Below are 25,486 nucleotides of genomic sequence, written 5' to 3'. Positions count from 1 at the left end.
GGGAAAGTAGAGTGTTCCTATGAAAACTTTCCAAAATGGTGTCAAGTGAAGAAGCAATTACCGTTAACTTAAATGGAAAAATTTCTGAGGGTTCCCAGACCCAAAATTCAACACATGTACAAACCACAATCGATACGCTTAATTATGTTCACTTTTACGCTAACACCTTAAGAGCTATCTCAGGCTTTTTTGATACCTTAAGATACGTCTTGATAACGGACGCACAAGTTAGATCAAGGTAAAGCACAGGTGCTCACAGACACGGTCAGAGCTTGGGCAGCTTGCTGCTGGCCTGCGGAGTGTGGTTCTGGGGAAGGACATTCCGCTGCTTGGGGTGCTGCCGCCTCTACCATAGCTGTTGCAAAACACGCTGCACTCCATTCCGCTTTCTGCCTTTTTATAAAAGTGGAAATACTCTTTGGCGATCATCCTATTAGTGAAAACCGGTACCAAGATAGGTCTTTTCCTAACAGTGAAGTGGTGTAATGTGAGCTTTCGGAAAGTGGGGTATGCTTGTAGGTACTTAAAAGTTTTCTTTTCAGGCTACTCCTCTCCCCTTAGAGAAGGTAGGTGTTTGTGAGGGTACAGATAACAAGTGCCAGTCAAATTACTGGGAGCCTTTGTTTTCACAAGTGCTTGCAAAATAAATCAGGCATGACCAATTTGAGTTGTTCAAAACTGTGACTACTGCACTTTGGAGAAAGTCCTGTGCTGTTGACTTCCTGACTCCTTAGTAATGGAAAATCTGCTGTTCGACTGAGCCCATTTGGTTTGTTGCTAGGAATCTATTCTTTTCTATGGTTTCACTGTTTTCTCTTTTTCGTTGTTTCAAATCAGGATGTGTCCTGGTATAAGTTTGAGACTTTGTGTGCTCCTTTAATTTGAAGACTCAAATGCTTTTTTTCCTTCAGGTCTGGTAAATACTGTTTATTATTTCTGTTATCTTTTCCATTATTTGTTCTCTCCTTCTGAAAATCCCTTTTAAACATAGCTTCCCTTTCTGTCCTCTATGTCTTAACATCTTTTATTTAATTCTCCTATTGAGTTTTTATTTCATCAGCTACTGTTTTGTTTTCTTTGATATAATTTGGGTTTTTATTTGGCTCTTACTTTAAAGTTCTTGATTCATTGGTGTTACTTTAAAGTTCCTGTCCATTTGTTATGTTCTTTCCTTTTTCTTCTGGTGTGGGAATTCTCCCTTATTTTGGGGAGCAGGTGGGGCTCCGGACATTGTCTTTCATGGGGTTGAGCAAACTCATGTTTTGGGTGGATACCTTTTCTCTGAGTGCACCTATATGAGTTCTGTGGAGACTGCCATGGGACCGTTTCACCTTGCCTTTTCCTCGCTTCCAGCTATACACAGGCAGCCTAGTTCTAGCTCCCTGCCTCCCACACCTGGTGCATGAAGCCTCAGCTTCCAACACTGTTAGTGGTTGAAAACCCAGCCCTAAAACTCCACATCCAGTCCTGTACCCACTGAGCATCTTTATATGAGTTCTGTCCTAGTTTCTAGCACTTAACAGATTTCAACTGTTCTGTCTTTTGAGCTTGGCGGTAGTATGTGTGTTTTAAGTGTAATATCTGTATTTCTCTGTGTTTGGGGTAAGAAATTGGTATTATATGAGCAGAATATATCAAAAGTTTGTGGAGTTAGCTGAATTCCTGGAAATTGTATGCAAAATGCTGAAATTTCATCAGTTTCTCTAGAGTGGTTTAGAACCATTGCTTTATGTTCAGCTGAAACTTCAACTTCATTGTTTCCAGTTCTGTACTTTAAACACTTTATAGGATAAGTAAAATTATTCTTATATGTGAAAACTCACAGAACACCCAAAAATGGCTGTCATGTGCTATTTCCTTTTGTATCACTTGTGGTATCCAGGTCTTTTGTATTTCTCTTTGGCTTGACAGTTTTCTGTAGTTGTGTGTGAAGTTGGAATTCTAAACTTGACTCATCTACTAGTATACTTACATTTGGTTTGATGTAGTATGTGTAAGCCCTTTCATCATAGTTTTGGTCGGTGAAGAAAATAAATGTATTGGAACATTTCAGGAGTAACTCATGAACCCAAGGGTTAGGAATTGTGGAAGGAGGAATTTGAAACCCAGTAGGAACCAAAGAAGCTTTCTCTGTTCCTTTTCTTTTAGATTGTGTAGTCTTTATCTCTGTGCCTTTGCCTCATTAGCTGTGTCTGCAGGCTGGCTTTCTCTTCTCTTTGCACATGGCTATCCTATCCTGGCTGTGCATGAATCAACAGCTGAATAAAGTCTCCCCAGATAAGAGATAGAATGGATTCAGTGTCCATCTTTGATGCAATTGCTGTCTGTGAAGTTGCAGAGGTTGGTCAGATGATGAGAGGGTTGCTCCTACATCTGGAGGTGGCCAGGCTCACTTAGGAAGATTTGGGGACTTGGAGGGTTATGCATTCCTGGTAAAAAACTGTAACAGACTGAGGTCAGAGCCTTTCGCAGCCAGTGGCCTCTTCCTTTAAAAGGTATCCCATTCCATTTGACATTCTTCAAGAATGTGGTTAGGCTAGCTACACATCCACTTCTATCATAAAACATTTTTATCCTTGCTTTTAATATACCAAGAGAATGATTCGTACTGAAGTTTAGGTTTACCATTTCTGGCCTTCCATGACCTAGTTGTGCGGTAATATTCTCCTTACTGGCCACCTTCTGAAATCCATTTGTTCGTTGCCTTGTGAGCACATCTTGCTTTGCAAATCTGCACTGTTCAGAAACATTAAAGAGGCTCACAAACCAGGTCATAGACTTCTTAGTTTCGTGAAGTTCTCTTCTTCCCTTTTACCAATGGAATATTCTTACTCTTTGATATTTGGTGTGATAGACAGTTGAATAATGTCCAGTGGTAGAGAATGGTATGCTTGTGTAGAGCATTCTGTTCTCTAGCTAATACTGCCTTACGTAAGATCACGGGGCTTTAAGAATGTCTCGTTAAGCCCAGGAAAATGCTGGTTGCTAGGCTTTCCGGAACACATTAAATTGGGGAGAGTGACTAATTCTTCATTGGATTTGCTTATTGAGCTCTGATGAAACCCAGTTCTTCCTAGTTTTGTTTTTTGGGGTTTTATCAGAAAACACCATGTTTCTTAAAAGAACATTTTCGGTTTTGGGAAATATAGAAAGGGTACTTTCCCTGTGTGTGTTTGGCTGACTCCCTTTTGCCTCTGTTGTTGCAGGGACAAGCTGTGGGGTGTCTGTGTCTCGGTCCTGGCTCTCCTGCCTCGAGTCCTCAGATTGATGCTGCAGAGCCTGCGGGTGAACAGAGCTGCACCCGAGGAGCTGCCTGTGGTGGGCCAGCTACTGCGCCTGCTGCTGCAGCACGCACCCCTCAGGACGCACATGCTGACCAATGCCATCTTGGTGCAGCAGATTATCAAGAATATCACGGTAAGAAGCATGTGCTGTCAGTGCTAGGAAGGATTCCTGGGCAAGGCACGCGGGCGCTCTTGGGAGGCCAGGGATCCTGTGCATGACTGATTCCTGCAGTGTAGCCCAGTGTGGCAATTTCCCATGGCTTCTGCAGTCTAGTACCTGTCATGAACCAGGGGCATGTCTTTGATCCCAGAATGAGCTGTAGAAGCTTTAAAGTACTCAGTCTGAATTAAGGTGGCAGGCAGCTTCATTTGAAAAGGTACAGGCATCAGAGTCACTGCTACCTGGATTCTAATAGACTGTTGGATAACTGATAGTTTGGCAAGTTTTAAAACCTATCCAGCTTGATTTCTTAGCTATAAAAATGGGACTAAAGTAACTTCGTTGGGTTTTGGTGACCATTAAATGAGATCATCCAATTAAAGTTTTTAGTGTAGCTGACATTTATTAAGTGCTCTACAAATGTTAGCTGTCATTAGGAAATTATTTAGCAGGAATAAACTTCAGGCCAATATCCAGTTAGTTCCCTGGAGAGTGGGAAGTAGTTGGAAGAAGGAAGCTGCAGGCTTCAGCTTTGTCTAATGGTTGGTTCTCTGTGTTCAGCTGTGTCTGTTTTGGGGTGGGGAGCAGTTCTGTTCTCTAGAATTCCTTTGGTGTTTTCAGTTTGGGGAGAGTTAGGGAGGTTTTTTATAGAGGTATTTGGGGGGTTATTAATTGGTACATGTAATAGTAAGTCAGAAATAAAAGGGAAGAAAATCAAGAATTTGGATTATTCCAAGGTTGGGGAATCAGCCCATCTCCGTAAGGAAGAGGAGGACAGAAATCGTCAGTTGGCCCTGTAGAATGATTCTCAGGTGATATTAGTACAAACATCTAGAGACTCGAGAATCCTGAGGGGAGGATGTCTGAAGTGTAGGGATGGTGATGATGAAATTTCTTTAGTCCCTAGCCTGAGCGGGAGGGAACAAACCAAACAAGTAGTAGCACTTGGACTTGAGGAATTTTCACTGCCTGTGAGGATGCCCAATTAGTAGGTCCCCTTTTCCTGTGGTGATTTATAGATGAGGTGCTGTTGCAATGGCTCTGATCTTGTTTGGATGTGAAAAACACTTCAGGGAGCATAGCAATTTTGGTAGAATTCTCAAATTACTCTTGCTTTTCTCTGCAGACATTGAAGAGTGGAGGTGTGCAGGAGCAGTGGCTCACAGACTTACATTATTGCTTCAGCGTGTATATCACTGGGCATCCTCAGGGGCCCAGCACATTGAATACAGTGTATTAAAAGAGGTTCCATGGCACTGCCTGTTTGAAATTGTTTATTCGCATCTAATTTTGAAGAGAGACTGATGTAATCAATGTTTGTCATTAAAGCTGAACTTTTAAAGAAGTTGTTTATGGACCTTCTTTTGCACAAAGGTAGGAAAATAATGCAGGCTGGCTTCCTGGACTCGCACGTGCTATGGGGTAGTGCATTTTACATTTTATGGGAACTGAAAATTTATATAATACAGAGTGATCATATGGTATCTATTATTTACTAAGAAATTAGCTAAATTTTTGTGATCCCATCTAGGCAAATCTCGTTCTTTGTGTTCTCAGCCCCAGTTTACTCAGACAGCAACAGAAACCAGTTTTTTGTTTGGTTTGGGACTGGTTGTCCTTATCCATCATGACACTGAGCTCCTCACTGTAGAGTTCTGTTATTTACGGATGTTTTGGAGCCCTCTATGCAGGAGCAAGATTTCAAGACAGTGCTACCGTTGTTCTGGATTTTCCTGTACCTAAATGGTGGTTGTCTGGGAGGCGTAACTACTGTCAAAGTGATTTTCTAATTAATTACCCATTATAGTTCTTAAAAAATTATTAGCTATACATAATTATTTCTATGACATATTCATTATTTTCATAACCGTGTAATAATTTAATTAGCAAAGTAAAAAGCAAAGGTAATTTTGTTAACATTTTATTGCTTCCTATCTCTTACTGTCAGGACAAGGGCAGTAATCTTAAGAAAATGGAAGTAGTCTTAGAAATCTTTGTGAGCCTACTATGTCACTGTTTAGTTCTCTTGTCTATAGTCTTACATTAGCTTTGTCCTTAAAAATGTGAAAAAGTCCCCAGTCACTAGATTTCATGTTCTTATAGAGCTAGAACGTGTAAACAGTTTGCCCTGTCAGTAGAAATTGCGTTTTGATAAGACTGCTCACCTCTGCGGGTCAGGCAGAAAACAAGTGGAATGTTAAGTCCTGAATTGGTACCTTGTGCGTAAATGGCTGATTCCTTGGTGCTGTGATACTAGTAATGCCGTTCACAAAGACGTGGCAGCAGCCTGTGGCCTTCAGAGGCCGACATGAACTGTGACGTGTAAGGGATCGACCGAGGTGAACAGAGCACCTGTGAGGGTCTTACAGAAATCCCTCAAAGCAAACACTGGATCGTGATTCTGGCTTAAAACTGATAATGTTGGCATAACAGGATGTGGTGTCTGTAATGAAGTTGTTATGTTAGATTCCAGAAAAATGGTAAAATGAAGGTGGCTGCTGTAGGATAGATTCCTCCCATCTCATTTAGGTTTTTCACTGGAGCCAAAAAACGAGGCCTGTGCCAGCTGCCTGGCAGAAATCCCGAGCCAGTAGCCCCTGTAGTACTCACATTCTTAGTTAGACTTAGACTTAATTATAAATTCTCCTTTCTACCCATGCTGACTGAGGTGAAGGCAGACAGCGAGGCAGTTACCACGGCATAGTCTACCCTGGACCTTCAGCGTGGGTGAAGAGAACTTACAGAACAGTGTTATGGGAGAGCAGAAAGCAAATAACTCTGACCTTTCAGTTGTTACCACATTTCCAGGCTAATAAGGCTTCAGGCATGGCTATTAAAGTTTCCCCGAGATGTGAAAGAGAAGCAGCAGAGGAGAACTCCGCACTAGCTCTTGGAGCTGCCCCGGACTCGGTCTTCCTCTCCAGGCACTCGAGGCTTTGTTTTGCTTTTTGATTGAGTAGCTGATTGCAGGTTGTAAGAAAAATTCTTTGATCTTCCACAGTCAAGGAGATGTATACACTGTAAGTTGCTCACTGTTAAAAACAAATACCAGATAGATGTTCAGGTTATTAATTTTACTGCTGAAAGGAAGAGTTCATTGGTGTTAAGGAAATAAGGGTTTAGTTTTGGACTATCCATGGTGCTCAGTAAAGTGACAGTTTATTGTAGAGACAATGATTTATCAGCCTTACATCTGACAAATTGGGAACAACAATCTTCACTCATCAAATATTTGAGTACCTGCAATGTGCCAAACAACTTCCTAAAGCTAAAGAGAAGAGTGAGGAAAATCAAGATCTTTAGGCCCCATGGAATTCTCTAAGCAAAAAATGAGTTAACATTTCTAGCCAAGGTTTGAACAAGACCAAAATTAATGATTTCTTTTTGGTTGAATTTGGCATCTGATTTCACATTGCAGAAATTTCTGTATATGTTCAAGTCATGTCTATTTCATGGAAATTACAGACATGTTTTCTGCATAAAATACACAGCCTTCAGCTAAACTAGTTAGGTCTGACCATCTATCTTATTCACTGGTTAGTGGTGAATGGGGATGAGTGGGCCTAATAAAACCTTGTGTTGCCCTAAATGTAGATTTAGGAAAAGATTCTCTTCAGTCCTTGTCTATTTTCAAGCCAGTCAGAATTATATGTGTAGCACAAACAAGCTGTTTGTTCATACGAAATCCTAAGAAACCGTTACGCATTTCTTTGAATTTGTTTATTCTTTGCTTTAACTGCGAGTCCTTTAAAAACCTTTTATGTTGCTAAATACCATTTTTAAAGATTTCTGATAGTACTGGATTTTCTTGACCAAAAAAATGCTGATTAATTTATAATATTTGATTGCCTAAATGCTACTTCTCTGGTAATTATATCTGACAGTTCTGTTTTTGAAACTTCAGTTCACTCAAGTATAACGAGTTTTTTTACATTCTAGAACCATGGGCCTTGACTCCTTTCAAAGTTTCCAATTACCCCACCAACCATTCCCCAATCAGCCTGCCTATATTACATGAGTTGCCCAACTCTTATTAAAGGTTTGGCAGTAATTACTGTCCCCCTAGCTCCAGATCTCCCCCTCCGTCAAAAAGTAAATGAATGTTAAAGTTCATGCTGACAGTCATTGTTCACCTTCCCAGCTGCATCTGTCCTGCAGGATGACGAGCTCGGGGAGGCTGGGGGGAGTGTGTTGCCATAGTCACCCGTGAGAAGCTGGACCTGGCATTAACTGCTGACAGCACTGAACTTATCACCCAAATTTAATGCTGGTGTGAATGAAGGGGCCCTGAGTAAAACACTCTTGTTTTGTAATTGAAAAGAAAGTTCCCTGAGCTGCTCCTGTATGAGTGAAAGTTTGCAGTTGAGCCTGAGCTGCATATGCTATTAAATATTAATGTCTTCCTTATGGGGTCCTAAAAAGCAAAAGCCAGAATTTGTGGTTAAGAGCCTCTTCCCGTCCTTAGGAAGGAGGTGGAAGATCTTAACTGTGAAACCAAAATGGATCCAGAACTCTTACGGTCTTTGAAGAAGAACAGTATTTTCATTTCCCCTCCCTTTATGTGAACTAGTAAGTAAAGGTGATCATAGCTACCAGTTACTGTTTCTGCTGGTGGTAATGTTAACAATAATAGCTTCGGGTTATAAAAGTAACTTGCCTTCTGGAGACAGATGTTGACTGTAGTAATAATTCCATGAAAGGGGGGGATGAAAAACATGCATACCTGAAATCAAATGACCATTGGAAACCCTTCAATCTCTGTTCTAATGTCTTCTTTCTTTGAAGATGAAACAAAAAGGGAGCCTTCCTCCCCACACTGTCTCCCCAATCTGTTTTGCAAGTGCAGTGGCTGCCTTACCTGAGTTGAGACGCAGCGCAGAATGGGCTTTTGAAGATCTTGCGGGATGATGTACTTTCCCTTCTTGAGAACAACCTGAAACCAACCAACAATGATCACCTATCTCTCACCAATGACAGCTGTGGCCTGACCAGGTTCTAAGTTCCTTGAGGTGAAGGCTTGAGCTTGCAAGTGTCAGCCAAGATAAATTAGGTATGGTGTGGAAATACCATGTAGACCCACGGTTAAGTCCTGAGATTTTGCTGCCTGGGCCACAGATTTGTTTCTAAAAGTGCCTTGGCTCAACTTTTTTTCTGTTGGGGAACTAGCCAGGCTTGTTCTCGGCTGAGTTTATTTGGATGGGCTCTTTTCCAGAGTTGAAAATGTTTTAATTTGCAGCAGTTCATCTGCTAAGCAAGTACTTACTGTAGTACTGGGGTTTGGGGCATCCCAGATAGGTAACCTTGTACTCTCTTAGCATAGGGAAGGTCAAAGTGTGGCAGGCATGGTCTCCCTGTGCCTGGAGTTCTCCAAATTGGTAACGTCAGAGGAAGACCCGAGTAGCGGCCTGAAGAGGTTCCAGTGGTAAGGCTCTCAGTTATGAGGCCCAGCAGAGAATCTCATGGCTAGAAGGCTCTCTCGGTTGAGATGCCAGGGTTCCTCCTCAAACCAACTCTGACCCAGAATTGCTGGAAGGGAGGCACTAAATGTGCTGAGAATTCTCTGGGTGCCTTGAAGTATAATAAAGTTCCTACCTGACCTGAATGGGGTTTGCTCAATGTCATTAAATCCCATTTCAGATTCTGACGTGACACTCTGAGGGTGCTTGTAAACTACACGTGCCCAGAAGGACACTTACCGTAGATTTGCTTGAGCACTGAGTGCCTGGTGGGCTTTGTGCCTGAGCTGCTCTTGGAAGGATTCTTGGCAGTCCTGTTTACGGTGATGGTCTTCGGGGGGGTTATTTCCAGTTCCTTCCTCCAAACCTGGAGGAGCAATGCCATGCACTCTCGGTTCCATCTGTCCATGTCTCTGGCTCCAAGCTGCTTCATGTGCAGAAGGTAGGACAGGTGCTTCCTGAGCTGGTAGCTGGTGGGGTCAAAGGAGGGGAGAGGCTTTATGATCACAGTATTGAGAAAATCACATTTCCTTAAGGTTCCTAGAAGCTATAGGAATAGTATTTGTTGAACTCTTGGGAGAGTCATTTAAGCTCCCAATTCCTAATTTCAGTGGCAATATGTTGAATGTTGAATTCTCTTTCCATCAAACACTTCCTGAACTAAGAATCAGCTAAGTCCTTGTCCCAACTGGGACAGGCCAATGTGTAAACAAGTAAATGGAGTATGAGAAGTAGTATGTGAACAAGTTAGCTACATGGCATGAGATGGATGGGCTGATAATTTGTGGTAGTGTGGTACGGCTTCACAAGGCTGATATTTGTGCAGGGCTTCACAAGGGCTGATATTTGGTTAAGAGCTTACCAGTCAGAAGGCATTCTAGGCAGAAATGGCATAAGCAGAGGTGTGGGCATTTGTGCAGGAAAGTCAGTAATGAGATGTGTATAAAGCATTGTATATTTGGTGAAGGATGGAAGGTTGGGCTACACTGGAAGGAACCAGCAATTGTTCACAGCCTGTTGTGTAACAGGCACTTACCCTCTGATTAAGCTGGAAAAGAAATCTGTGACGCAGACTGAATCTGACAAAGGCTGAGTAGGGGTCATGTCATCAAGACAGTGACAGGTCATTCCTGATTTCATTCTCTTACAAGAACAACTAACAACTGGACAAGATACCACTGAGAAAATGCTAACTACGGGGATGAAGCTGAACCAACCCCCTGCATCACAGAGACCAGGACAGACCACATTAGAAGGGAAAGAGGAGCTGCTACATGAGCACAGCACCACTGAGAGGTCTACCTGAGCCTACAGTTCCTCCACTTGGAAAAGAACCCAGAGAGGACATCCAGCTCCCCTAGCGTTGTGTGGGTTGCTTTTTGGGAGCCCCCACTCCAGTCTTGACCCTGGGGATTAGTGGGGGGAATCTGTGGTGCTTAACAACTGGGAATCGGATTGTAATGCAGAAGAGGGGAGGGACTTGGAACAACCAGCATGCGGACCTTTGCAGGCTGAATTCCTACCTGCAGAATCCAAGTAGTAGTCCCAGCCAGTGGCTTTGCTCATCTTCACAGCCAAGACGGTGCTGCAGTCTGACCAGGGAACTCAGGAGCATGCAGGTCTGCCTGATTCAGCTCCTTAAGAACCTTGCTGGCCCTGGAGGGTAGTCTGACCTCCCCAGGGGAGGAGCTGAGTTACAGCTTGACACCGCTGAATATAGCTCCTGGCCCTCACCTGACCAGAGAGGCTGACCAGACCGCCTGGAAGCTGTATATTCCAGCAACACTCCAGGAGAGTATGGCAGGCAGAGTGGATTATCTGCAGAGCAAAGCCAGCACCACTCGGCCAGGGAACTTGGGGAGCAGGATGACTTGAATCAAGATCACAAAGAAATTTGCCACCCTTGGAGACTGGTTCTCCCAATCTGCTTGGGCAGGGCAAGTAATTCATAGCCCTGGGCGTTTCTGAGTACAGCCTTCAGCCTATTCCGATGAAGCTAACTAAAGCACACCAGAAGCTACACAGCTCATCCAGCAATCCTTATAGTGGCACTTGACCAGAAAGCACAGCCCGTGGCTTTCCTCATTTGCAGAGCAAAACCAGTGGCTGTGTCTGACCATGGAATTCAGTGTGCAGTCTTGCCTCATTCAAGTACCCAAATGTTGAGCTGTGCAGGTCCAGGGGTCTGTCCTGCTGCCCTGCCAGGGCAGGAAAGCTAATTTGTAGTCCTGCCTATTGCAAAGTATAGTACCCAGTCCCAACTGTCTAAAAACCGGATCAGAGAACCCAGACAACTATAGAGCCCATCCTACAGCCTTGGGCAGGGTCAGCTGTCCTATCCAACTGTTCTTAGCTAGTGGCACCTCCGCACCTCTTCACCCTCACATGACTCTTGACCTCAGAGCTTGGGCAGTGAGTGGCCTTGTCCAGAAAAGAGCAAGCCTCACCGGTCCGAGATCGTTACCAGCTGACGTGTCCAGAAACCTGGACTGAGGTGCCTGGTGAAGAACTGTCTGCCAAAGGCAATCCGGAAGAGGAGGCTGCTTACCCCAGTGCACACATACCAACTTCAGGAAGCGTGGCTCATGGAAAATCAGGTGAACATGGCAACACCAAAGGAAGCTAAACTAGCTCTGATAACTGACCTTAAAGAAATGGGTATCTATGAAGTGTTCTACGCAAAGAATTCAGAATAATCCTCGTAAAGAAGTTTAGTGAACTACAAGAACAGACAACTAAATGAAATTATGAAAACAATGCGTGAACAAAATGAGAAGTTCAACAAAGAAATAAGAAACTATCAAAAAAGCCCCAAACAAATCCTAGAGCTGAAAAAATACCATGAACTGAAGAATTCACTAGAGAACTGAATTGAAATTAAAGAATTCAAAAGCAGACTTGACCATGCAGAAGAAACAATCAGTAACCTGGAAGACAGGACATTTGAAATTATCCAGTTAGAGGAATAAACAAAATCAAATTGAAACAAAACAAAACAAAAAAATGAAAAAGTAAAACAAAAAGAAAAGCCTTCAGAACTTATGGAACACAATTAAAAAACAACCAACCAACCAATATCTACATTAGGGGAATTCCACAAGGAGAAGAAAAAGTATTTTTTAAGCAATAATGGCTGCAAACTTCTAGAATCTGGGAAGAGATCCCAGATCCACATCCAGATTCATGAGGCATAAAGCACCTCATGAACCTGAACAGAGCTACGCTGAAACATTATAATTAAACTGTCAAAAGTTAAAGACAAAGAATTTTGAAATCAACAAGAAAAAAAGTTACATACAAGGGAACTCCCATAAGAACATTGGCAGATTTCTCAACAGAAACTTTAGAAACCAGTATGAGATGGTATGTTCAAAATATTGAAATAAATTAAAACCCGTCAAACAAAAATTCTATATCTAGCAATGCTGTCCTTCAGAAATTAAGGAGCAACAAAGACTTACCCAAACAAATAGCTCAGGAATTCACCACCACCAGACCTGTCTTACAAGAAATGCTATAGGGAGTTCTTTGAGTGAAAGTAAAAGGATACTACGTGACCTCATGAAAACATAAGGTAATGTAAAATTCACTCGTAGTAAACAAAGTTAGATTCTGTAATATGGTAATGGTGGTATGTAATCACAGCTCTACTCTAAAAGTTAAATAAATGTCTCGATTAGAGAACAGTGATGCTAATGACTGAATCAGAAAGTGGTTTATTATAGTAATTATATGAGTGTGAAGAAGTTTTATAGGTAAGTTAATATGTTTTGCTTATCTTTTTAAAAGAACAAGTGCGATATGATTTTAAAAATTAATGTCTACGGGTGGCTGGTTAGCTCAGTTGGTTACAGTTCGGTGCTCCTAACAACAAGGTTGCTGGTCTGATCCTGACATGGGCCACTGTGAGCTGCGCCCTCCACAACTAGAGTGAAACAACTACTTGACTTGGAGCTGAAGGGTCCTGGAAAAACACGTTTAAAATAAATTTTTAAAAAGTTAAAAGAAAAAAAGAATGTCTAAGAAAACTTTTAAAAAGAAATAAAAATTCTAAGTGAAAAGAGAAAAACAAATGTAGGAAAAATAACCATACTACAAATCTGTTATTGGATATAATATATATATATATATATATATATATATATATACACACAATTTATATATATATAAATTGTAACATCAATAACCTAAAGTGTGTGGGCAGGGAGATGTAAAAGTGTAAAGTTTAGGAATGCATCAAAGTTAAACTGTTATCAGTTTAAAATAGGGTATTACAATTTTAAGATATTTTACGTAAACCCCATGGTGACAAGGGAAAATCTTGTACTAATTACACAAAAGAACATAATAAAGAAGTCAAAGCATATTGATACCCAAAATCAAAGCAAAAAAGGATAAGACGCAAGGAACAATGCACCCAGAAAAGTACAAAGCACCCAAAAAACAACAAAATGGAAATAGTAAGTCCTTACCCATCAATATTTAAATGTAAATGGATTAAATTCCTCAATCAAAAGATAAAATGGCTGCATGGATTTAAAAAAACAATAGCAACAACATGCTGCCTACAAGAGACTCGCTTTAACCTTGAAAACACACATAGATTGAGAGTGAAGGGATGGAAAAAGATATTTTAAGCAATGGTAACTCCCCCAAGAAAAGTCAGGGGTAGCTATACTTGGATAAAACAGGCTTCACAAATAGTAAAGAGAGACAGTCATTATATAATGATAAAAGGGTCACTCCATCAAGATACAACAATTGTAAATATTTATACACGTAAGAGCACCTAAATATATAAAGCAAAAACAAAAGGAATAAACAGCAATACAAAAATAGCTTGGGAGTTTAATACCCTACACTGAACAATAGATCATCCAGACAGAATCAATAAGGAAACAGTAGATTAGAAAAAATGGACCTTAACAGGCATACAGAATATTCTATCCAACCATAGCAAGTAGACATTCTTCTCAAGCACACAGAACATTTTTGAGGACAGACCATATGTTAGGCCACAAAATATGTCTTGGCAAATTCAAGAAGACTGAAATCTTATCAAGTATCTTCTCTGACAATAATGGTATGAAACTGGTTTTCTGGAAAGCTCATGAATACATGGAAATTAAGCAACACTCCTGAACAACCAGTGGATCAAAGAAGAAATTAAAGGGGAAATAAGTATCTTGAGACAAACAAAACTGGAAGCATAACATACCAAAACGTATGAGATGCAGTTAGATGTGCCACACTTCCAAAAACCGACGGTAGAGAAAAGCTAGAGTTATGGGGTGGTACTCTACAGTTCAGCTTCTTCTGTTTGAGATGCCATGTGTCTTCCACACCTTCTGCTCTCCAGGCAGAGAACTCCCTGGGGAGCACAGGTGTTGGCGGAAACGGTGACAACTCTGGCTTTAAGTGGGCACAACTTCCACCTAATCTATGGAGGCCTGCAGGTCAGAGTAACAGCCTCTATTCTTCCCCCATTGAGAAACTAACACGCCCGATTGGCCTTTCAGCCCTGGGCTCAGGGCTCTATGGTCCGGCCTATCCTTGTTTATTCCCCTCAAAACATGCCGGAGAAGAGTGGGCAGGAAGGTGGCTTACATGTGCGGAGGTAAAATGGAAGTGTTTTTACACAGCAACTGCTCTTAGCCACAGCAACTTTCAGGCCCAGTTTAGCTTGTTCAGTATCTGGTTTCAATCTTTAAAGTAGTCAAGTCTTGACTGTAATAAAACTCACACTTTAAGGCTAAGTTTCATTTTTTTCCGGGCCCAAGGTTCAATCTGCTCACCCGATCCCTGCGCTTCCCAGTCTGCCTTTCTCCCTCGGCGACATGTCTCCTATAATGACAGCCTGCACTGATGGGGCACTTCTGTGCCAGGCCCCGTTCGCCACTCCTCAGAGCTCCTTAGGTTTGGTGTCAGACACCACACACTGGCCCAGCACAGCTCTCTGCGGTCCTGTACTCCAGAATGGAAGATGTATAATAAGACTACAAGAGAATCACTACAAGTGTATTTACTGTCACCAGACGTGCAACTTCCCACAATGTGCAACTTCTGGGAAGCCCTCTGGGAGTGGATGTCACAGGTCTCAGGATTGCACAAGGGTGCAGCTAGAGGGGGCCTATGTAATTGCCTCCCCAGGTGGGCAGACTATGAGCCCGCTGTTCTTGGGGCAATGACTGAAAGCTCATTTGCTGCTATGGGCACTTATTGACAGGACCTGTCAGCTTCTGACTCTTCAAAGGAGTCAGAGAACAGCCTGATGGGAAGGCATTTCAGTGAGAGCACAGCTGCGGGGCCTGACGTGGTAAAACTCACTCGCTTGTTTAGATCCCAGGTTTCAGCTGAAATACTTAACAAAAAGTTCCTCTGGGATAGTAGCCAGTGCACGTCCTGGCAGAATTCCCCGAGGAGGGGGAGCAAGTCCCATTCCCATCTGTGGCTTCTGAGGCAGACTGTCTCAGTTCAAAGCCAATGCTGGTACTTCCGACTGTGTTTCCCTGAAAGTAAGCCCGAACAGGAAAATAAGCCCTAGCATGATTTTTCAGGATGACATCCCCTGAACATAAGCCCTAATGCGTCTTTTGGAGCAAACCTTAATATAAGGCCTGGTCTTACTTTCGGGGAAACATGGTAGCTCCATGACCTTGGCGTGTTTCCTCATCTGAAGAATGGGGATAAGAAGAGTATCTACTCACAAGGTTATTGTGAAGATTAAATTAGTTAATACTACATGTAAAACTACTTAGAACTGCATCTGGCACAAGTGCCCAATAAATGTCAACTACTAGTAATAACAGCCCGCGTAACAACATTGCTATGACGACTGTGAGCCCTTCCACGCAGCCCTTCTCCTCCAGCCTGCTCTCGGCTGATGAGCATGAGGCCTGCTCTGCCTCCACCATCTTGACCACAGCAAACACTACCGTTACTGAGAATGTACAGGAAAGGACTTGGACTTGATTCAGACACAGCTTCAAGTGCTGGATATGCACCATGAGGGCAAGTCCTGTTTCCACTCTGAGACCGTTTGCTCGTCTGAAAATGGGGAACTAATCTTTATCACGATGGCTTCCTGGTGTGCGTGGGAGAGCAAAGGTGTGAGATGACTGTAAACGGCCAAAAGCTGGAACAGACTTAAGGACACACTGTAGCAAAGGCTGTGCAAGCACACAGCAGATGGCCTGGCCCTGGGTGACACACTCTTGGGCACAGCAGGCCCTGACACCTCTCCTTGGGTCTCACAAGAATCGCTCTCTCGCACTCTCTTCGTCTGCCAATGTTAGGTGCTGTCTGGCCCTTTCATCTTCTGACAGGGGCGTTGACATGCAGCACTCCTGGCCTATACTCCTGCAAGTGTCTTGCTTGCTTTGTTCCCCCATCACCCTTCCTCTCGAGATGGAGACCACGTGACCCCCACCTGTTGGCAATGTCCAGCCCTGGCCTGGGCACTGGTTGTCACTGTAAGGCCTAATCTGGATTTAGGCCCTAGTGGGGCCTGCAGTGTGAAGGAGATTATGAGATATGTGAAAACTTGCAGCAAAGGACTCCCCTAGCCCCCCGTAATTCCTCCCTGGAGTTATCTTTGTATTCTAGGAAGCCTCCACCCCTACTCCCAGCACCTACCCCACATTCTCAGGGGCCTTGGTAGATGCTTACACAGGATTCTGTAATAGATTTCAGTCACTCAATCCACTGTATGTGCCCTGGTTTAGATATTTGGGGTTATGACTAATTCCTGGGTAGTAAAGGCATAAAAAGAAGAAATATAAAATACATGTGTAGGGCTTTAGAATTTATGAAGCGCACATTACCTCATTCTACAACCTGCCATATGAACAGGACCGGTGCAGCGATTGTTAAATCCCATTTTCCACATGAGGAAACCGAGGGTTAGGGAAGCCAAGTGATTTGCCCAAGGTCAGACAACCTGTTAGAGCATCAGCTAAACTCAGGCTTCCAGACTACACACCAAGGGCTTTTGTCTTTACACCAGGCTATCCTGGGAGCTTTCCTATCTTTCTTGGCATAAAACACCTTCCAAAATAGTTTATCCAGGATAAAGTACTAGAATCTATACGTGTGAATTTCATCGGTAGCCTCAATTACATTGGCCTTGTCATGCCAGCACATGGAATTCACTAGAAAACATGGTGGTGCTCCGGGTGTCATGTCGGAGGTAGCGGGACAACCACAGCACCAAAGGCGCTGCCACTCCTTACCCTCTCCAGGCCCGCTGGATGACTGCCGCTGCCTTGTTCTTTCTGCGAAATAGCTCTTTCCTGCTTCTTTCTCTCTGGATTATCTGCAGCCGCAGCTCTACAGGGAGAAGGTCGATATTCACGCTCTGCACAGAGAGGGACCCAGGAGCTGGATGAGTCTCCTTAGACGTCCAAGCGTCCTCAGACAGGGTAGAGGTCCCCAGCTTCCTGGCTCCTGACCTCAACACCTCTGTGCTCTGTGGCAAATCTGAGTACATCTCTCCTTCGAGCTTGTCCTCTGTTGCTTTATTTCTCGGTGGCTGATGGTGGAGAGGATTCTGCCGAGCATGGACCACCTCCCCCCTGGCACTGCCAGGTCGGCTAGAACCAGCTGGGGAGCACCTTCCTCCTCTGAGCTCTTGAATGCGCCTTTTCTGGGAGGTGCACTTGGCCTTGGGTGCTGTGTCATGCCGCCTGCTGGGCTTCCGGTGGCCATCCTGCTGTGGAAGGCTTGTAGCTGCCCACCTGGGGTCCTCGCCTTTCTCACCAGGCCCAGCCACCCTGCTACAGGAGGGCTGCTTCCCCTTGTCACACCGCTGCTCGCCAACTGTCTCACCTCTGGACTTTTCAACAGAGACTCCTCGACACCTGTTTCCATCGTTGCCTTCACTGGGGCTGAAGTGGACACAGGAAGATCGGCCTTTAGAATGTTCTCTGGATGTTTCTTGGGGAAACAAGGGAAAGAGGAAAGAATTTAGTGTCCAAAACTTGCATAGTAGGGCAAGTCTGCTCATCTGTTTACATAAAATATTCATACCCATCCTATAGCATCACCTGATAGTGGTGATTATGATTAGAAAAAAATACTTTAACTTCTAGCAGTGGTAGGTTAGATAACTTGAAAGTCTTCCCACTACAAGTACCTATAAATGCTGATGACAGTATAAGCATCCTTTTAAAAGCACCAGAGTGCCTTCAAGAAAATAAAAGAAATTCTGGGAGCCCAAAACAAAGAAAACGGAAAATCAGTAAGAAGTGTGTGAGCTGATCCAGGCATGTAGTGACGGTGGAGAGGGCAACAGCTGGTGTTATTAAATATCTGGTTGTGTTCACATCCAGGTAAGAACAGGAGACGAGGTCTTGCTGGCAGGAAGTTAACTAAAACCAACATCCTGCATGCAGCCAGGACTCTTGAGGTGGTATACCCAAGGGAAATAATAGTCCAGATACAAAAATCTGCTTGCCGGCGCTGGGAGATGAAAAGGAAGTTTGTCTCAGCCTGGTTCTGGATAGGGTAAAGTCTCCCACGGATTTGGTATTATTTTCAACCTATTGGAAAAATTAATATAAAACCTGGTCTCAGGGTGGCGATGTCATAGAAGCAAAAGACTCATAGAAGCAAACACAGTATTGCTTTCATGTGGGGTGACCTCAATTCAGGCTGCACAGAGGGGTCCTCCTGAAAATAACTTCACAGTCCAAAATTATAAAACACATGAGGACACAATCTCCCAGGATCGACAGTGAACAGATCCAATAGCAAGCTTCGATCAACAAGAGCTAAAGCTAATGGGACACAGTGCGCACACACACACACACTAATTAAACACACACGAGAAAATTAAAATTTGAGAAAAGGATATATTGGAAAAAGAACTAAATAGAACATCTAAAGTGAAAAATTTACTGTAAAAATTTAGTATAAAAAGCAGTGAAGGAACTAAAGCTTCTGTACTGGCAGGACTGAGACATACTTGCCACTGCAGACAGTAGAAAAGTTGAACATAATATTATTACAAACCATCTGTCTGAAGGCATCAAAAATATGAGGCCAAGATCCAGGAGATTCAGAACACCAAGAGAGATGAGAAAGGCATTTGGGGGTCACATCCTGAAGGGAACCAATACCTTGAGGTTTGCGCACCAGAACCTGCCCCAAAGCAGTCTTTCTGCCGGGCCCACGGAAGGCTGTCTTTAAGAGAAAGGCTGAATTGATAGTAAATTGACCCTCGCAGGGCCTGAAGCCCAGCTTGGCATCATCTCCGCTCACCGAATCAGAAACGTGCTGCTCTGGTGTAGGAAGTTAGTGGGGTGGCAGGAGTTCACGGGAACTCTCTGTACTGTCTGCTCAATTTTTCTGTGAACCTAAAACTGCTCTGAAAAGTAAACTCTATTAAAAGGAAAAATAATGAGGAGATTGGTAGATATTACTAGATACTGTTGACTAATAGTGATATAAATAATGTGCCCCAAATCACATTATTTATATCATTAGATGATATAATAGACCAGTTGAAAGGAACAGAAAGCTAAAAATATACCCATATATAAAAATATGTAATGAAGATAACATTTGGAATTTGTGGTGAGGAGATGAGTTGCAGTGAGCTCCTGGATAGGAACCCAGAGGGGATGCTGGACTCGTCCAGAAGCCATTATTCACAAAGCCCACAGCTGGTCGCAGATCAGGATTTTTCCATGTCTGTGGCTAGAACAACTGCTTATTGTCTAAAAAGAAATCATTAGATCCCAATTTCACTATAGAACAAAATAAGATCATCAACATTACAAGAGTTTATCAGATCTTGAAGTGGGGAAAACCTTTTCTTAGTATAAAACCACAAGGAGAAAAATCTCAAAAGAAAAAAAACAATTAAAAGGCAAACTAAAAAGAGACATTCACTACATATGCTATTTTTATTAGATAAAGAGCTTTTAGAAATTTTGGGAAAATTTAAGACCAATGTAAAAACTGACAGAGGATATCAGTGAACAACCCAGAAAAAAGCCAATAAAATTACGATAAAATTCCCTGCTCCTTGGAGACGAGGCTGATTCCAGGGCCCTGAGTATGGGATGATATGAGGACATTTCATTTTGAAGACACCATTATGTACACAGAGAGGTAAATGGATTAGGGGAGTCAGTAGATAAGTAAGACCAGCACGGAAACACTGTCATAGCTCAACTTAGAGATAAAGGTAGTACCTTAGACTATGCGGGAGTGACAGTGGTGCATGAGACAGACAAAATGGATTTGAAAGATGTTTAAGAAGTAAAGCTGACAAGACCTGGTGATTGACTGAATATGCGTGGTAAAGGAAAAGAAAATGGTTAGATTTTACTCCTGGATTGAACATACAGATGGATGAGTATGTCATTAACCAATTTCGGGAGCAGGTTTACATGAAATCATAATCAGTTCTGTCTTGGAGAGGTTGAGGTTGAGATGCCTTTGGGACATTCAAGTAAAGACATAAGTAGATACTTGAATATATACAACTGTAGCAAGGCAAAAAAGGCCAGGGCGTCTTGGCATGTAGGTGGTAATTTGCTGCCTTGGCCATTACAATGGTACCAAATGGAGGGCCCACTTACACTCCCACCAGTCAGAAACATTCGCTCTGCTAGCCCACATGGTGAGGAGAACACCACGGATGGCCCCTAAAACTGAGTTTCTCCTTCACTACACTCTCCTGAAAACCACACTGCTTCAAAGACAACTTCATCCCACCACCTCCCACAAACAATCTGCTTGCTACCATGTCATCTTAATTCTACCTCGCAAGTCCACCCCTTACCCATCACCCTACTTCTGCTGTATCTGGGTGTAGGCCCTATTTGGTCACCCACATCCACCTTCCACTCAGCCACAGTGATTTTCTAAATACTATGGCTCCTTCCTTCCCCTCTTTTGAAATAATAAGGACGTTAATTATAATAACAGCTTGTATTTATAGTGCTTTAGGCACTGTGTTTAAATCAATACATGTGTTATCTCATTTAATGTTCACAACTTATCTCTTTTACAAATAAAGAATGGAGGCTTGGACAGGTTAAGCACTGGCTCAAGATTATACAGCTTATAAGTGGTAGGGTCTAAATGTGAACCTAGATTATTTGATTCCAAAGCTTGTGCACTTAGCCATTATGCTCTGCATGGATCACACATAAACAAAAAGGGAGGAATTATTATGAGAGAGAAGAAAGAAATCCCTGTTAAGGGACCTTGGGCAAACCCTTCTTTCATGGCCTCAGTTTCCTGACTTATTTTGAGGAGCCTGTAATACATGCTTTCTAATGACCCTCAAGACCTAACATTCTCTACTTCTATGAGATAGGATGAAGGAGAGAAAGAAGGGGTCAATGATTTCCATCTCTGGGTTCCTGGTGGGATGTCCACCCCTCAAGGTCTACACTGCTTGAGCACTGATCAGTTGAAGCAGCTGTGACCCTTATTTATGTGGCCAAACATGAAGTAGCTTGGGGTGTCCTTTGTCCAATTTATGTTGGGGTTTCCTGGGAATACTATGCTACAGAAGCTCCAGTCAATGGCTAGTCTTGATTCCTAGAAGTATCTTCCTACCGTGTTTCCCCGAAAATAAGACCTAACCGGAAAATAAGCCCTAGCATGATTTTTTAGGAGGACATCCCCTGAACATAAGCCCTAATGCATCTTTTGGAGCAAAACTTAATACAAGACGTGGTCTTATTTTCAGGGCAACACGGTATTTTCCTTTGTACTCTGGCCTCTGAAGCAGGTGAAGTGGGGCAAAAGCTGCTCATGAAACTGTAGCTCCCCCTCTCACATCTGAATCAGGCTCACTGGTCTCCCTTCCTTCAACTCTCCCCAAGGTCTGGATGCCGGGCTGCTCTGAGGCTCTGTTTGCATATTTGACTCTGGTTCTTCCCAAATGTCTCTTATTCAGGATACCACTTCCAGTGCTCAAATGAATGAGGAGCTCCCCTGCTTCAGAACTGTTCTAGAACAGTAACTTGCAAATTTTTTTTTACAATAACCCATAGCAAGAATTAAATCTTCCATTGTGGCCCAGTATACAGATATACATGTACACATACACACATACACACACACAGTAGACATACAGACATCCATGTACACAGATAATAACTGCAACAGAACTTACTAACTTTAGAATGTGCAATATACTTTGATATTTTCTATTGTAGTCTATTTCATGAAATTATCCTGGCCCAATCCACTAAATTAATTTTATGACCTCCACATGGCTTGAAAATCATTCTAAAACCATTCTAAAATCATTGTAAGGTACTTGATCACCTTTAAACCAAACGTGAAGAACGGGAGTCTTGACTAGTATCAGTGGAATGAAAGGGCAGAAGGATTGGTTATTAACAGTTGAAACCCCATGCTTGTACAGGATGTGAGGTGACTGCCAGTATGTGATCAGGTCCATTGGCCTTTCAGCACAACTGTCGGAATGTGTTTTATAAAAGCATGAACACGATCCACAATCATGTGTAGTTGTAAAAGTCTGAAATAACTGTCTTCCTCCTTCTCTCTGCTCTGTAGAGCACAGGATTAGGGGGGAAAGTTGTCCATTTGAAGTTGAAGGCATTAAATATAATTCTGAGGCTACAGAGTAAACCCCAAGCCAATCAAACTTTGAACGGGTGCTTTGCAGGAGGAGTCAAGTTAAGAAGTATTTACATAGGTAACCGATACTGTGCTTACTGCTATAAGAAAGATGCTGCTGGTATGGTCCTTAGCCTTAATTACAATTCAGTGTGGCTGGCACATAGTGTGGGCTCAAAAACATACCTGTGGAATAAATGCATACATCAGTGATTTAGTGAACAGAATAGAAGCAAAGCTTTGCCATAACAATAGATTCTTACAGAAAACAAGAGTATACCCAATGAGTGCTTTTCCTGTCATGTTTAACAATCTGTCTTTCATCTCTGAATCTCAAGCACCCAGTTAGTACCATTCAACAAATATTTATCATACCTCTTCTGTGCCAGGAACACTGGTAGGCGTTAGGGATACAGAAGAGCACACTGCTCCTTACGATAGATTGTTCAATGGCCAAAGAGTCTTCCCGTCCCAGTTTGCACTCACCTTTAAAATGGGATTTGGCAACATCTTCCATCCAGAGGTGGAGTCTATGTCTCCAGCCCCTTGAACCTGGGCTGGCCTTGTGACTTGCTCTGAGTAACAAAATGTGGTAGAAGTGATGTGAAAATTGTGGAGCCTAGGCCTCATGAGGTCTTGTAGCTTTTGCCTTCTCTTTCTCAGAGCACTGGTCTGAGAATGATATGCGAGGAAGATGGTCCAACATACCGGAGGATGAAGGGTCATGGAGAAAAGAACTGAGACACTTTAGCCAACAGCCAGCACCAATTGTCAGGCACATGAAGGAAGCCATCTTGGACTTTCCAGCCCACCAACCTTCTAGCAGCCACCTGAATGAGTCCAGGTTATCCAGTAGAGGAACTACCCAGTTGACCCACAAAATTGTGAAAAATAATAAATCGTTGTTGTTTTAAGCCACTTAGTTTTGGGGGTGGTTTGTACTGTCACAAGAGATAACCAACACAGAAACTAATTCCTAAAAAAGAGCGGTGCTGGCCTAACAAAACTCTAAAACCATGGCACTGACTTTGGGGCTGGTTGGTGAACGGAAACTGGAAAGACAATGAAGAGACTGTGAGTGAAGCCTGGAAGAGCAAAGAAGAAATTGCTATGAAGTCCAGAGAAAGGTGAACTGTGCTATTCGGTGGCACTTTTTATCCATATTCATAGAGAACCAAATTTCAGTTTAAATTTACTTTAAAAATTTAAATTAGTAAATTTAAATAGCAATCTAAAAAGGTACAGCCTTTTAGACACAGGATACAACCTTTCTATGTTATATGCAAAGGCCTCAAGCTAAGAAAGAACTTAAGGAAATTCAACATGGCTTTCACATTATGGGCGTTTGGGGAATGCTGGCTGAATGGGTAAATGAATGAACATGTAACAAGCATCACACCATCCTTATGGTACACATTGCTGATGCACTGTCACCAGCAAGTGGGTGATGGAATTACAGTCTAGAAGTGTTTGGGGTCATTCACATACACTTCCGTGTGCTTATTCTTGGCTACATCAGCAGTGTGCTTTAATAATGTTAGTCACTAAAGACCTCCTATGGGTCATGGGCTATAACAAGTACTCTACATTAATTCTTTTATGTCTATTGACAACTACCTTGCTGGGTAGAGAATATACCCCCATTTTATAGCTCCCGTAAGGAAGCTGAGGTTCAGAGAGATAGACTGAGTTGTCCAAGCCCTGAATTAGGTGACCATGAGATTCCAGAGACCCTTTCTGGGGGATTCATAAGGTCATACCGTGCTTTCCCGAAAATAAGACCTAGCCAGACAATCAGCAATAATGCGTCTTTTGGAGCAAAAAATTAATGTAAGACCCGGTCTTATTTTACTGTAAGACCCGGTCTTATTTTACTGTAAGACCGGTCTTATTTTACTTATTTTACTATAAGACCGGGTCTTATATAACATAACATAACATAACATAACATAACATAACATAACATAACATAACATAACATAACATAACTGGGTCTTATATTATTTTTTGCTCCAAAAGATGCATTAGAGCTGATTGTCCGGCTAGGTCTTATTTTCGAGGAAACATGGTAACTATTTTCATAATAATACTAAGATATTATTTGCCTTTTTCATTGTGTTGGCATTTGCACTTAGATTTCTGGAGGGTTCTCACTATTCTCTAACCAATTAGAATGGCTCAATGTGCTTAAATTATATTGTATAAATAATACAGTTTATGCCGAATATCTGCTTTCCTTCTGGGAGTGTGGAGTTTTGGTATATGTTAGGCAGAGATGGTACCTATGTGACTGACTTCTGATAAAAATTCTCAAGTCCTAGGTTTAGGTCGCTTTCCTGGTAGAAAAAGATTGTCTAACCGGTTGTCACATTACATTGCTGGAGGATTTAAGTATGTCCTTGTGACTCACTAGGAGAGAACTCTGGAAGTTTGCACCTCGTTTCCTTCAGACTTCGCTCCCTGTGCCTTTTCCCTTTGCTTTGTATCCTTTTGTTATAATACATTATAGGCATGAATACAGCTGTATAGCGAGTCTTGTCAGTCCTCCTAGCAAATTACTGAACCTACGGGTGGTCTTAGGCACGCCCAACACACTAAGTGAACTCCACACAGGATTAACTCCAAAAATTCATGCTAAGTAAGTCACATCCTATTCAACTCTTGAAAACCAAAGATAAAGTAAAAACCTTGAAAGCAGCCAGAGAGAAATGACATGTTACCTAGGCACCTTACTAAGAACATCAATTCGAATTTGTAACGTGAAATCACAGAAGACAGAAGGAAGTGGCAGTTTTTTGAAATGCTAAATGAAAAGAACTGCCAACCCTGAATTCTAAATCTGTTTTAACAATTGTTCAGGAATGAAATAAAAACATTCTCAGACAAAGGAAAACTCAAATAATTTGTTTTTAGTAGACCTATCTTTTAAATTGGCTAAAGAAAGTTCTTCAAACAGAAAGGAAATGATAAAAGAAGGA

At 42.4% G+C, this 25,486-nt stretch overlaps 2 protein-coding genes across 8 annotated transcripts in view; one reads left to right on the top strand and one right to left on the bottom strand.

Moving 5' to 3' along the window:
- TEX10 (testis expressed 10) overlaps positions 1 to 4,789 on the top strand; it is a 42,958-nt gene extending 38,169 nt beyond the window's left edge. For all 4 annotated transcript variants that reach the window (XM_081067102.1, XM_081067099.1, XM_081067101.1 and 1 more), the window contains 2 exons: positions 3,207 to 3,417; positions 4,571 to 4,789. In XM_081067102.1, the coding sequence (XP_080923228.1) occupies positions 3,207 to 3,417; positions 4,571 to 4,684 (325 nt within the window). In that variant the 3' untranslated portion in view covers positions 4,685 to 4,789. The remainder of the gene's footprint in view (positions 1 to 3,206; positions 3,418 to 4,570) is intronic.
- The window catches only part of INVS (inversin), a 119,975-nt gene continuing 99,191 nt past the window's right edge, over positions 4,703 to 25,486 (bottom strand). For 2 of the 4 annotated variants that reach the window (XM_081067096.1, XM_081067095.1), the window contains exons 14-17: positions 17,132 to 17,834; positions 9,141 to 9,370; positions 8,303 to 8,377; positions 4,703 to 6,476 (exon numbers count right to left, since the gene is read on the bottom strand). In XM_081067096.1, the coding sequence (XP_080923222.1) occupies positions 6,328 to 6,476; positions 8,303 to 8,377; positions 9,141 to 9,370; positions 17,132 to 17,834 (1,157 nt within the window). In that variant the 3' untranslated portion in view covers positions 4,703 to 6,327. The remainder of the gene's footprint in view (positions 6,477 to 8,302; positions 8,378 to 9,140; positions 9,371 to 17,131; positions 17,835 to 25,486) is intronic. The other 2 variants (XM_081067098.1, XM_081067097.1) reach the window with 2 other exon arrangements.

The sequence above is a fragment of the Rhinolophus hipposideros genome (assembly GCF_964194185.1).
Source record: "Rhinolophus hipposideros genome assembly, chromosome: 11".
Taxonomy (NCBI): domain Eukaryota; kingdom Metazoa; phylum Chordata; class Mammalia; order Chiroptera; family Rhinolophidae; genus Rhinolophus; species Rhinolophus hipposideros.
Note: the sequence above shows the minus strand (reverse complement) of the source record. Positions and strands in the feature narration are given on the sequence as shown.